This window comes from Mycteria americana, chromosome 12 (assembly GCF_035582795.1).
Source record: "Mycteria americana isolate JAX WOST 10 ecotype Jacksonville Zoo and Gardens chromosome 12, USCA_MyAme_1.0, whole genome shotgun sequence".
Taxonomy (NCBI): Eukaryota; Metazoa; Chordata; class Aves; order Ciconiiformes; family Ciconiidae; genus Mycteria; species Mycteria americana.
Window position 1 is genome coordinate 9,850,645 of NC_134376.1, and position 13,166 is coordinate 9,863,810.

Genomic DNA, 13,166 nt, shown 5'->3' on the forward strand with positions numbered 1-13,166 from the left:
ATATGAAATTTTAAAAATTTTTAAAAAAATTAACTTACTGTTACTAGTGATCTTCTTTTCAGCTATACAAAAAAATCAAAACCATTTTCTATTAAATCCATCAAATACTATTTTCAAAAAGACAATATAATCCCAAACACAGGATAGTTTCTTCAGGCTTGCGAGAGACATTTTTTCTTTTATACTGTCATGTATGCTTTTATAGAATCCATAATTCCCTATTGCATGGAGTCAGCTTATCTGCACAGGAAAGGGTTAAGAGAATGCTTACGGGACATATAAATGAGCAGATATATAAATAGCAGAAAAGAGGCAGGAAAACAGAGAAATTACTACCTCTATTTGTAATTATAAAATTTTTGAAAAAATGAAGCGTCAATTTATAACTGCGGCTATGTAAGACCTGTATTTTGGCCCGTGACAGGGCCACAGTGATCTCTGTATACTGAAAATAAAGAAAATAACTCTTATCAGTTATCCAAGCAGTGAACATGAGCTCCCAGGACAAAGTGATTTTTTGGAAAAGTGAAAGAAAAGAAAAAAGAACACAGATACATCACCTGCAGTAAAACAGGTAACGGGAACTTCACAAAATATTATCAACATGTTCCAAATACGCTTAATAGATTATAATTCAGCATAGTTGTGATAATTTCTCAGAAAGTAGTCTCTATTTTGTAATCAGAGTGCAATTCTACCACGTTTAAAAAGCCATGACTCCGCAGCAAAATCTCCAGGCAAATAATCAAAGGGTCAAGAGTCTTGTCCAAACAACTGGTGTGTATCTCCTGCAGACCAGCAATGCATGAAGCACTGAAGGAGTCTTAACTTTGAAGTGAGAATTCACTCTTACTCAAGTCACTCGGATTGAATCTACACTTGCTGTAAAGAACAGTGAATATTTGTGGTGCCTTCGGGGTTTGAGCCTTTGCTAGTAGCCACAACTTGCTGGAAAGGAATACAAATTGTGATGGCAAAAGCACAACACCACTTTGTAAGACATAAAGATAAACCTGCTTCAGTTCTGATTTAACTTTTGCTCAAACAATATTTATGTATAAAATAGCACTGAATATTTACATAATGCTGTTCAATTTAAACTCCATGATATTACAAGATGTAGTGAAAATAAACTGCTTTCGATGCTAGATAAGAACATGTTGCACAACAGCGGAAGGATAACACTAAAGCTTTGACCAGAGACATTAGAGGAAATTGTGTTAATGAAAAATCCCTTCAGTCTAGAATAGTTATGCAAATTGTAAAGATTAAAAAGACCCCGAAAAACAAATGGCACTAAGCATGGCTTCTGCAGTAGAGGGGTGAAGGAATATATCTTCTTCTATTGGAAAAATGCCTGCAAAATTGATACCTACCAATCAAGGGTTTTCATCAGATACTGAATACTACTGCCTTTGCCCACGACAGATGAATGGAACCCCAATAAAAGAGGATGGTGAGAAGTGAAGAGAAAGAATTCTGATGACAGAGCTGTCTCAAGCCTTATTTGGGTGCTCCTCCTTGCCCTCAAAGAGACTCCTCAAGATGATCTCCTTATTCAGCAGTTGTAGCTTCTACTGCTGTTTGTTCTGGAATTTAATTCTTGATTGAACTTGGAATAATTTTCAGAGTACTCATCAGTGTCTTTGTATAAAAGACTGTAGAAAGGACTTTGTTGATGGCAGCCATTAATTATTACTACCAAAACAAGTATTTTTCTGAAATTTGCTTCAGATAAGGATGAATGTACTGCTTTGATCATGCTTTATTATCAAAAAGTTCTCAACATTCTGTACCTATAGCTTTTTTTTTCCCTTTACATAGAGAAGCCTTTACCGCCTGATCCATTTTTGCTGATTGCCATGTGTTTTTGATACTGGCACACTCAGACAGCTGCATGTGGCAGAAACAAGTGAAGTGTCATGAGAAGACACGATGCTCAATCAGTTATATAACTAGATAAACTCTACTGCCTAGATCAATATGGTTAACGAACTATCTCAAAAATGGTCTGAGCCCATAGAAGATGTGTCCACGAAAAATAACTTGCTGTGGTTTCTCACACTTTATATGACATTGCTTAAGAATAAAAAAATTACACGTTTCACATTTGGAATAGCGCTGTTAAAGACAAAACTATCCTGCCCAGATTTCTGAGTCTTTTACTTTTTCTGAAATCCAACAGCGAGTCCAGAATCCTTCTCAATCCATCTTTCAAACACGCGCCTATGGCATGTGATTTTATGTCCTTTAAAGTGTATCTTGAGAAGACCAATGATGAAGTACACTGCTCCTTTATCACAGTGCCATGTAAGATATGTATGTGTGCTTGTGTTAATTATTCAATGTTATCACAATGTGTAAATTTTTATTTCAATAATAGTGTTTAAAAGTTCCAAATTCTGTGAATTATAAAACAAGATTTAATGAAAAACATCAGAAAAGAGTTTAAAATACTGACACAATAATATCCTGAGAATGCAAAAGGGCATTATTTGTAAGCGTTCAGTTATTACCACAATAAATCAGTGTTAGCTGACAAAGCTATTTATTTTAAAAGCAAATCATCTGAATTCTTTGGTAAATTTTCATAATATACTTTATCATTAATGCGATGAAATCCCATTTAATCTTAGTGTTCTCTTAATTTACAAGCCCAAGGACAACACATTGCCCTGTGTAGTAACTTGTTATTAATGATTTTTATTTTATATTCTGATTTTAATTTAATTTTTTATTTTTAAGACCCAAGTTCTTTCAGCTCTAATAAGCTAAAACACGTAACAACTAATTGTATAGTCTGAATTATTTTTGATGTCTCCTACTTTTTACAGCTACAGATTCTCTCCTCTCATTTCTGGGAACTAGTTTAGAATGATAAATAGTACTGTGAAAATTTTGAAGTAAATATATATACCAAGGAAGGATAGTGTCCTTCAGAAGCTTTGGTAGAAGCACCAGGTATCTGAGCAACCTTGCACTGTTCAGCCAACAACTGTTATTGGATAACGGTTGCCTTTGCAATACTTCACTGTAAGGATGCCTGCAGTGATATTGTCAGTGCTAATTAACGTTAGTATCAATGCCATCTCTGTTTAAAAAAAAGAAAAATAAAGGAAAACAAACAAGGAGAAATCATCACAAAAATCTATCAGTCAAGAAGATCATTTCAAGGTATTTCATCATCTTTGGCTGCATGGCACATTACAGTAGCCACTCATATATTCATGCTTGTTAAAAGTAGTAAAGAAGAACTTAACAGAGAGTGGTTTATACTGACTGTTATTTAAACACCTGACGTACAGTGATGTCTCACTGGCCATCACAACAAAATTACTGCTATATCTGGAGACTATTTACAAGCTTCAATTTTGATAAAGGCAGTCAAAGACATTTCTTTGTCACCAAAGTCACCTGAATTTCAAGTCCATTTCTTTCCAAGACGTGAAGGTGTTAGAGCCTGTCAAAGAAATATTTGACAGAATCTGTTCAGGATTTTCAAACTAATTTATTTCATACCCTAGGCTTAGCATGGCTGTTACCCTCCAAAAAAATAGTATTAGCCAATTTTCTATGTATTTATTTTATGTGCCTTGCTTTTCCCCCTTAAATTGGGGATTGTGTTAGTGTTGTATTACTAGTATGGCTTGCAACATCTGCTTGCCATTTTGTTTTCCCTTTCCTTGAATAACAGCCTTCATGCCTCTCCTACATCTCCTGTCTCATTCTTGGTCTCAATTTTTTCTCCTTTGTTTCTGTATGCTTTTATTTCTTAACAGACCTCACCAATCCTCCTTGTGCATCTCCACACTCACTCACATATCCCTGCACAAAGCAAAATAACAATTCATCCTTTAGCAACTAGCCAAAGATCAACTAAAAAAAAAAAAATTGTTCAGTGTTAATTGTACTTTTGAAAATTGAATTTCTGCAGATTTTCTGTTGTTGAGGAAAACAGTGAGATTACATCAGCATAAATGCCTGTGAAAAAATTGTAGTCACTAGGCATAAGGCAGAGCAACATCCAAAGCCAATGAACCATGGAGGTCTCAGCAGCTATTTATAGTATCTCCTACTTAAAATTTATGTAAGGATTTTCCCTGGGGCCTTCACAGTCCTACGGTTTCCAACATCAAGCAAAATAATTATAGATTACTCTTACCCGATAACCTCTCCAGAAGGACTGAATTACTATGCTTGCTTCTTCTTCTGATAGAAGGAGAGATAGAGGAATTGGTGGCCTAGGACTTAAAAAAAAATGCTTTTTAAACAGACAGCCTATAAACGTAAACTACTTTCTTCCCTAATAGTATATTTTATAAAAAAGAGAAAGGTTGTTCAGAAGCTTGAAAGATACCATTTCTTATTGCTCCAAAGATAAAATGTGCAAAGAATATCTCCTTTTAAAATATTTTCTGTGTTATGTATGCTACAATAGTTTCTTCTTTAAAACAATAATATACAAATGGCACATCAAGTGCAGTAATCTTTCTTACTCTTCCACACATATTTCAAATTCCTACCATTATGGTAGGGTTTGAGGTGGTGGTAAGAAGGGAGCAAGAGAAGCAGGCGTGCCATTTGTAAAGCAGAGGAGGTTTTAGTGTGCATGCAACAATGAGCAGACTTATTACATAAATGTTTCTAACAATTATTAAATACACAAAATGTAAATATATTTTAGCACATTAATTTACATTATGATTTCACTTAAAAGTAAAATGTACTGAAAAAAGTAATGATTATCATATCTGCATAAGCATGGATCCATGTTTAGAAATGTCTAAACAAGTTCTTAAAATGCTGAAATTTTACTTTTGATAGCATATACACATTGTTTGGTGATAAAAGAAAGTAATACATACGTGAAGTCAACAGTTTTGAGCCAAAATATACAGTAATTTGAAAGCATTTTTGGTGATTCTGTTGCTACCAATTTTAACGGGGAACACTCTAAACTATAATTACAATTCAGCCATCACTAACAAAAACTCATATCACTATATCAAATCTTGCTCCCCAAAAGCCATTTTCTATGGATGTTGATTTATTTCTCACACACAATGATCAGAAAGCACCCACTGAAAAGGAGAAGAAAAAAAATCCATTTATATAGTTTCTTTTATAATAAATGTAATTTACAGCTAATGAACTATAGGGCAATAATGTTGCAACTCATGAAAATACCAGTTATAAACAGTAGACTTGGCACAGTGTTAGGATGGCTGCTAAGAGCCACTCTCCCTGCATGGGGGACAGATTGAACACAGCTTTGACTTGGAAGACCACAGCATTATGAATTTGGATGCAGCAATCATTTGGATTTAACTATCAAATATGTTTTTATCTATACCAGTTGTAAACTGTCTATTTTACCAAAACTACAGACACATGCAACCCATGCAGGAACATTATTTATACTATTTATACTATAAAGACACATATACTGCGAAGACCATCAATTAACAAGCTATTTATGCAGTCTTACATTTTCTGGCTAAAACATTACTGCTGCCATTTCTTTTGGAAATTTATTTTACCGTATATTACAGCTCAAGATAGGAGGCTTGACAGCTTACATTTTCCTTTCACTTAATTTCATTCATATTAGTCTCTGCCCTAGTAAGCTTCCTATGCTCTCTGACGTCTTTCTCTTAGGGCTTGTCTTCACTGAAGGAGCATTTCAACTTAGAGCACAATCTTAACTATTATCTAATGCTATACTGACTACACCGTTTGAGGCTGTGTACTCAGCTAAATTGGTCTCATCATCATGTCAGCTGGGTTTTGGCCTACATTTATTTTAATGTGAAAAACCTTGGTCTGTTTGGAAGAGTAGAAATGAGACAAAAATAAAAAGAAGTCTCTCCATTAAGCTAAACAGTTTTAGCTCTGTGAACATTAATTAGCATTTCCACTGCTCAAGGGAAATTGTAAGTGCTGGACAAGCAAGGCTTCCTGAGCTAACTGCTTCTTATAATCAGATTTAAAAATATGAAGTTGGACTGTGCTGGTTTGGCTGATAGGCTTTCATCCTCTGTTCTATTTTTGATCTTTTTGAAAACCAAAACTTACAGTGGGAAAATCACAGAAAGACCTACATATTTTACAGCAGTTATATCAAAGACATTGAACTTTCTCTAAGAATGAGTACATCTCTAAAGAACAAACTGAGATTTCTCCTAGCCTGCAAGGCCGACTCTAGCATTAATTTGCTTTTGTTTTCAAATTATTAAAATGTCTGGTTTTTAATCCAACACTAAATTTGAGAAACCAATATAAAATCAAGCAAGAAACAGGACTTAATTTTCAGTATGACAGTCACTGGCAAATATCAATCATTTCAGCAGGGCAGCTGTAAAGAACAGAAGTCATGCCAGGTCCAGTTTTGTCTAAGAGAATATACGCAACTGGCTTCGGATCAAATAAAAATAGAATCTGAGCAGAGGCAATCACCCCTCAGCAGTGAACTAGGAAAAGAGGGAATATGTCATTTGTGGCAGAAGACAGCTGTATGCCTCCAAGAGATTAAAACTGACAGTAAAATGTACATTAACTATATTCTGCTTATTTAGTCTTTGATTATGCACAATCTTAAAAGCCCACACATTAAAAGTATTGATATCTATTTATATATATATATATATATATCTATATCTCAGGTATATTGTTTAACATAAGTTGCACCTGTAAAAGAGCATCAGTAAAATGATTTTTAAGTATTGTATTTTACCAAATCTGAATAAAGCAGACACTGACCAGAGGAAAGTTAAATTCCAGAAACATGTTTCTTGCTTTCTGAGCAAGACTTGTACAGATCCTGATTATGTGAGATACTTACTAATTATATTACATTATGCAGGTGGAATTTGGCACCCAGGAGAATAAAGCAGACTGGCATTAAATATAAATGCATGAGGTATTGAAAAAGGTTCTTACTGAAGATGTGTATCTGATTTCCTCATGGACAGCAGCTGGGTTTCTCAATGAACTCTCAAGAAGGGGGGGGAAAAAGGCCTTCCATTATCTTGTCACCAAAATAGACAAGCTAACCTGTGGGGGTCCATAGTCACGCTGATGGACACTGTATACAGTCAGTATTTTTTCACAGTAATGTTGAGAAACCCCAATTGTCATTAAGTTCCCAATCTGTCCTACGAATAGAAGGCCTGATTCCTTCCTTGAAAAGGAAATACAAGAAAAAATTTAATCAAGCAAAATTTTCACTATGTATAATTCAGGATTTTGTAATTGCTCTTTTTATTCAAATCTGTTTCCTAACAGTAACAGACAACCACCAAATTTAACCACCAGCCTTACAGCTAGCTGCCTGCAGGACCACCGTGCTAGCTACAAAGAGCATCAGTGCCTGGGGCGGATGGTGTGCAGGTGACAGTGGAATACCCAGGTGCAGTCAATGAACGATCAGGGTTTCTCTCTGGTTTTAGAAAGCTCATCTCTAGAAATATTGAAGCAACCCTAACAAGAAGAATCAGCCTTCCGGAGGCCTGTAAGTTTCAGTATGACAGCCACTGCCATATTAAACAGCCACAACCACTTCACCTTTAATTTGACTGTGATGGTTATTGGTTTTGAATATTTATATCATGTATGAACACAGGCAATGACAGAATCAGTGCAAAATTCATAATTTAAAAGACAAAAGAACAGACCAAAGAATAGGGATAAATGTAAGACATGCAAGTAAATGACCATGGTGATCTGCCTATCTCTTAAAAAAAGGATTCTGAGAAAGTCTTTGGTTTGGAAAGTACTCCAAAAATTCATATGCTGGTCTGAACAATCAAAAAAAAAATTGTTCTGGAAATTTTTCAAAGTAGTTTTCTTTTATATTTTCAGTATTTTTTATTCCTACTCAGAGAATCTAGAAATATTACAGCATTAAGTCCTTCTTCTTACATGCCTATCCAGAGTTGCAAAAGTGTGCAACAATGTAAAAGTATTGTTTTGATTCAAAATAAATGTATCAAAAATCTCTGATTATAGATACTATTCAGATCATTTACCCAAAAAGTAGCAAAAAGATTGTTCATAAAGAATCAGACACTGAAGTACTGATTTATCTGACCTGGTATTTAAAATCAATTAGATATATTAATCACATATTACACTATCACTATATGAGCCCCACAGGTTTACAGGGAAATATTCCCACAGACACTTGACAAAAATACCCTGAAACATTTTCACAGGTCAAACTGAGTGTGAACTGAGACCTTTCTTTGTAACATTGTTAGTATTAATACAACTATTCAATGGTCAGAAAGAAATTACTAACTACTGGCTTTCTTTTGCAATAACCTAAATGCACTAGAATAAGAGAAAAGTATTTGGAGAAAAAAATCCTTACAATACATGAGAAAATATTTTTGTGCATTATATGGCGGGTACATTTTTGAAGGATTGTGAATGTGGGAATAACCAAATTTAATCTTCTGAAGAAAGGAAGTGCAAACAAGCAGACATTTTGAAGTGTGACTCCTGCTAACTGTCTGAACTCTTCTTCTCTATCACTTTCCCCAAATAAAAGCTCCTTGATACTGTCAATAGCTAAATGAAGACTAAAAAAAAAAAAATATATTTTGACCCCTTTTGCCCCCCCTCCATTCTCTGCACCTTCCACTGCTTTGCTGGTCTTTTGAATACACTTTTGTCTTTTGAATATTCTCAAATATAAAGTCTATAGGTTGTGAACAAACAAAACATTTCACTTTCAAATCTCCTGTTTCATTTCTGTCTCAGCCACAATTCTAACAAAACAAAACCAAAAAAGAGGCAAAATATTACAGTATAATAAAACCATAAAATACACACTCAGAAGTATTATTAAAGGGGTCAAAGTGATAATATGAATACAACTGTTAACACATACAAACTATTTATATACTTATTTACCTATTTATAATGAAGAAAAGATGTGGCAAAAAGAAAAGATAGTGTGGAACCAACATGAGAAAGTTGGGAAGTGGGGAGGCAGAGTCATATAACGGACAGGAGAATGAGGCAGAACAGGTGAATGGTAACAAGAATGTGAGAGGAATTAGAGAAAGCATAGCAAGAAGTCTTAGTAGTGAGAACATGTCAAAATAATAGCAGAGCAAGAATCCTTTGTCTTAAGTTCTGTCTGAAAATTATAGTGGCTTTCTTGCCTCTTAATATGCTCTCTACTTCGGGAGGACTTAGCCATTTCAATGACAAAACTCAGGCCTCCTACGCTTGCATACCTGCTACATATTTTGCAAGTCACAATGTGCTGCCTCAGTTTTCTCTTTTGTAGGACCAATATGTAGTTTGTAAGAGTGTTTGTGGTCCTGGACTGAAGGAAACAAAACATAGACCTATTCCAAAGTCCACTCATGTCAATAGGGAAATTTCCATCTATGTTTGTGTACTTTAGATCAGACCTTGTATCCTGTAAACATGAAAAACTAACAGCAGCAAAAATAATCTCCAATTAGTGCTCTAACAGAAACATTAGGAAGATGTCACAAACCACTAAGACGTTTTCAATTTTCTCAGTGCCATTTTGACAATCTTTACATAATTAAGGCAAGTTTCAACACTGCATCAGGATTTGTAGCCGTAAAACCTCAAGCTCATAAAACACCACTACACAATATAAATATTGTATACATAAACTTTGTGCAATTTTCCAACACACAGTTGTAGTTTTTTAAGTCAAAATTTTCTCCTTCATTAACTTGAATTCTGCCACGTTACTGGAATGGCAATTCTTTACTTGGATCCACATAGAACATCCATACAGACATATTTGTTGGACTTTTCTGTTATTACAATTAAGTGTGCTGCTCACCATATGGCCCCCCCCCCCAATTTAAAGCTCAAATTATTAAAGAAAAAGAAAGAAAAAACATAATGCAAATTAAATATACTCTAAACACGGCTGGTTTAGAGACAAACCAGTGAAATATAGCACTGTGCAGAAAGCAAAGCCTGTAGAAACTGGGCACATTATGGAAAGAAAGAAATCAGTCACCCGTGCACAATTACCCCTATTGGCCATCTGAGAACTGACAATGAAGTCAACTGTAAAGGCAGCTGAGACCAGCAGACTTCACCTAATTAAAATAGTGGGGGGGACGGAGAAAAAAAAAAATCAATGTATATATATGTATATTCAGATATTTGGCAAAAAGCCCCTACTTCAGTTTTAGTAAATATATATATGTCTATAAATTATTATCTTAGCTGTCCACTTCATTAAAGCCATGATAAATTCATTTTCTCTGTATCTGCACATTTGTTTTGGTATACACAGACAGATTAAACCAGGAAATGTGTCCTTCTGAACTGAGTATCAACTAAATACCTCTATACAGAAAATGAGAAAATGCAGATAAATAAATTATTGTGAACTAATGTTTATTTATAAAATACACCTTCAGTTCCTGTAACCCCTGAAATATATGCAAAGACTGATCTTCAACAGCCAGGAAAATACTTATGCTTATTCCTAACCTAGATCCATATACCATTCTCTTTCATTGAATGTAAGGGTTGAAGGTGAACTTGAACAATACTGTTGTATTATTAAATTCACGTGGCAGTAGACTTTTATGATATCAGTATTTTTCAGAGCAGTGGAACTATTTTTTATTGTTTTCTTCATATTTCTTTCATTAATATGCTAAAGAAGGTTGGGTAACAATACTCCCATGATACTCAGAATAAAGACTCAGCCTATCTATGCCAGAAAAGCAAAATTTAAGGGGGATCAGGGCATAAACACAGATCACTCTCTTTCCCTGTCCCTGATTCAGTACATAGAGCTTGCTTACTTGCGATTGAGCTTCACTGCTATTCAACCAGAAACACCACTGGAAAATGCTGACAAAAGGCAACTGTTTTGCTCATTAGCATATTTATAGGAGTACGAAACACTCAAGGCTCTAATTCTACTTACTTTACTTGGCTATATCAGCAGTCCTGAATGTAGGAATAGGGACATCAGTAAGTATCTCAGCAAGTTTCCAAAAACTTTTGTTAATTTCTTGTTAAAACTCCAGTTTCCTGTCCTCTGAAAGGTACAGCTATCCTTTAAGGTAACAGAAAAGTTTTGTGTTCTCCTGGACATGAAATGTAGATTACCAGTCAGTCTTGAGGCTGCTCCTTCTATTGCTTTTGAAATCTGCTTTGGGAATCAAGGATTCCCAAAGGATATAATATTTTGTCAGTGCTACTGGTAATACACAGAACCCAGTGGAAGACAAGGTAACTATACTGAGGCTTTTCTTTACTGATGTCATAGCAATTACTATAAATACTAAAGCTGGAAACAAATTCAAATTTTACAAGCTCCTTCACCTACAGCAACCAGCTTTTGAAGGTACAATGTTTGCATTTAAAATTCTGAAAACCGATACAGCATTTGGGTCTCCTTATAAAGGAAAAGTAGGCTGCAAGATCTCATTTAGAAACGCATCACACAGAGAGTGAGGCTCATAGGACTGTGGTTTTGACTATTCTTAAAAAAAATTGAGCTTCAAAGAAAAAACTGGAGGCACTGGAGGAGAGCCAAAAGTGTCATACTCAGGTATGGAATGTATTAAAAAAAAAAAGCTGAATCTCTGATAGAACAAAAATTTATCCCTCTGGGGTTTTTTTGTTTTGTTTTGTTTTTTTAAGCATGAAGACCACTTTGCACTGATAAACTCTATTTTATCACAGTATAGAAATGTATTCCTATTTAACAGACCTTTCAGAATGCTTTCCAAATTTAGACAAGTAACTGAAAAAGCAACACAAGAGTTTACCCCCTAAATTTGCAGCAACACTTTTTACTTCTTTTTCTTTATTATACCACCTAAGCAGTTGGGATAAGGATGTTTCCCATCAAAATTTGACCCACACTTTTTAGCATATTGTCTCTTACCTATTCATAAATCCTGTTAAAAAATGAAAACTCCTTTACAAATAAAAATGGAAATTACAATAAAAAGCATAGAATCGATTATATTTTAAATGTGATATCTGGAAGAATATAATAATAAACTATTTATGACATATCCAGAAGGACATAATAATAAATTCTCTCATTTTAATTCTTATTTAATATTGCAATCTTTCACTTTGCTCTAATAATGCTTACTTCATAAGCAATATTTGTTAAGAAATCTGTAATTTTAAGGTAAGTTCACAAAAAGTTGGTTCTTAATAATAATTTTAATAACAATTATTTTTAAAGGCCTACTCGTCTATAGGATTTAAGATCAAATATGTATCAATTTAAGTAAGACTTTGACACTTCAGTGTCCTTGTGGAGCTGTCACCACGTTATTTAGGAGCACAAGTACTAACAGAAGCTATGAGTCATTCAGGCTGTGATTCCACAGTGTATTTCTCTTGTTGGCAAAGCTGACTTAAGCAGTTCCTGCCACCACCTCTATATCTTACCAGCTCATTTGTTCTCTTCACCTTGCCCTGAGCCCTTCATTTTAATCCTTCGTTTGTGCCAATACAAAGGTTTGTCAGGCTCCCAGGTGAACCAGATTGGAGAAATTATCTATATTTTAAATAGCTATACAAACCCTCCTCACACATTTTGGCAGAGAGATTTCTAACTCGGAGGAGGTCCCTGATCAGAATAACCAAGCATCCTACCAAGCAGACAGGGTGATATCACATTGCCTACAAGCAAGTTGGGGTGAAGAATGGGAGAGAGCAGGGAACCATTTAGGTCAGCTCTACTTCCAAGAGAAACGTTTGTAAAACTGTGATCTTAGATACTTATCTTCGGTATAAATATCCATCCTCACAATTCAGTGGTATCAAAACTGCCTTACTAACCGATGGCTCTTCAGTATGCTTAAGTATGACAGCCTCATTGCAGTTCATAATCAGTTTCCAAACTTCAAAATTCACTGCCTTAAATGGGAATGTTGTTGACCAGACCTAGTGCTCTACAGAATGAAACTGTTAGAAGTGTCCCACCAGTGGTAGGTTTGAACAACAGCAGCTGGGCAGTATGATGCAGTAGCAGGTACCTGAAGGTATCGGAGTTGAGATGAAATGGGTCACTCTCCAAAGACGTCCATCTGTTACCACAGAAACCTCCCACACAACTTTGACCACATGACTACCTTTAAGATAGTCAAAGTTAACTGTTCATGCAGTCACCAGCTTTT

At 35.0% G+C, this 13,166-nt stretch overlaps 1 protein-coding gene across 4 annotated transcripts in view; it reads right to left on the minus strand.

Annotated features, from left to right (window-relative positions):
• Positions 1–13,166, minus strand: part of IQCK (IQ motif containing K) — a 173,137-nt gene that overhangs the window by 147,232 nt on the left and 12,739 nt on the right. For 3 of the 4 annotated variants that reach the window (XR_012777535.1, XM_075514619.1, XM_075514618.1), the window contains exon 7: positions 4,163–4,247. Coding sequence is in view for 2 of the 4 variants with exons in the window: in XM_075514619.1 (XP_075370734.1) it covers positions 4,163–4,247 (85 nt within the window). In the remaining 2 variants the exon portion in view is untranslated. Of the gene's footprint in view, positions 1–1,376; positions 1,590–4,162; positions 4,248–13,166 lie in introns of all 4 variants that reach the window. The other variant, XR_012777536.1, reaches the window with a different exon arrangement.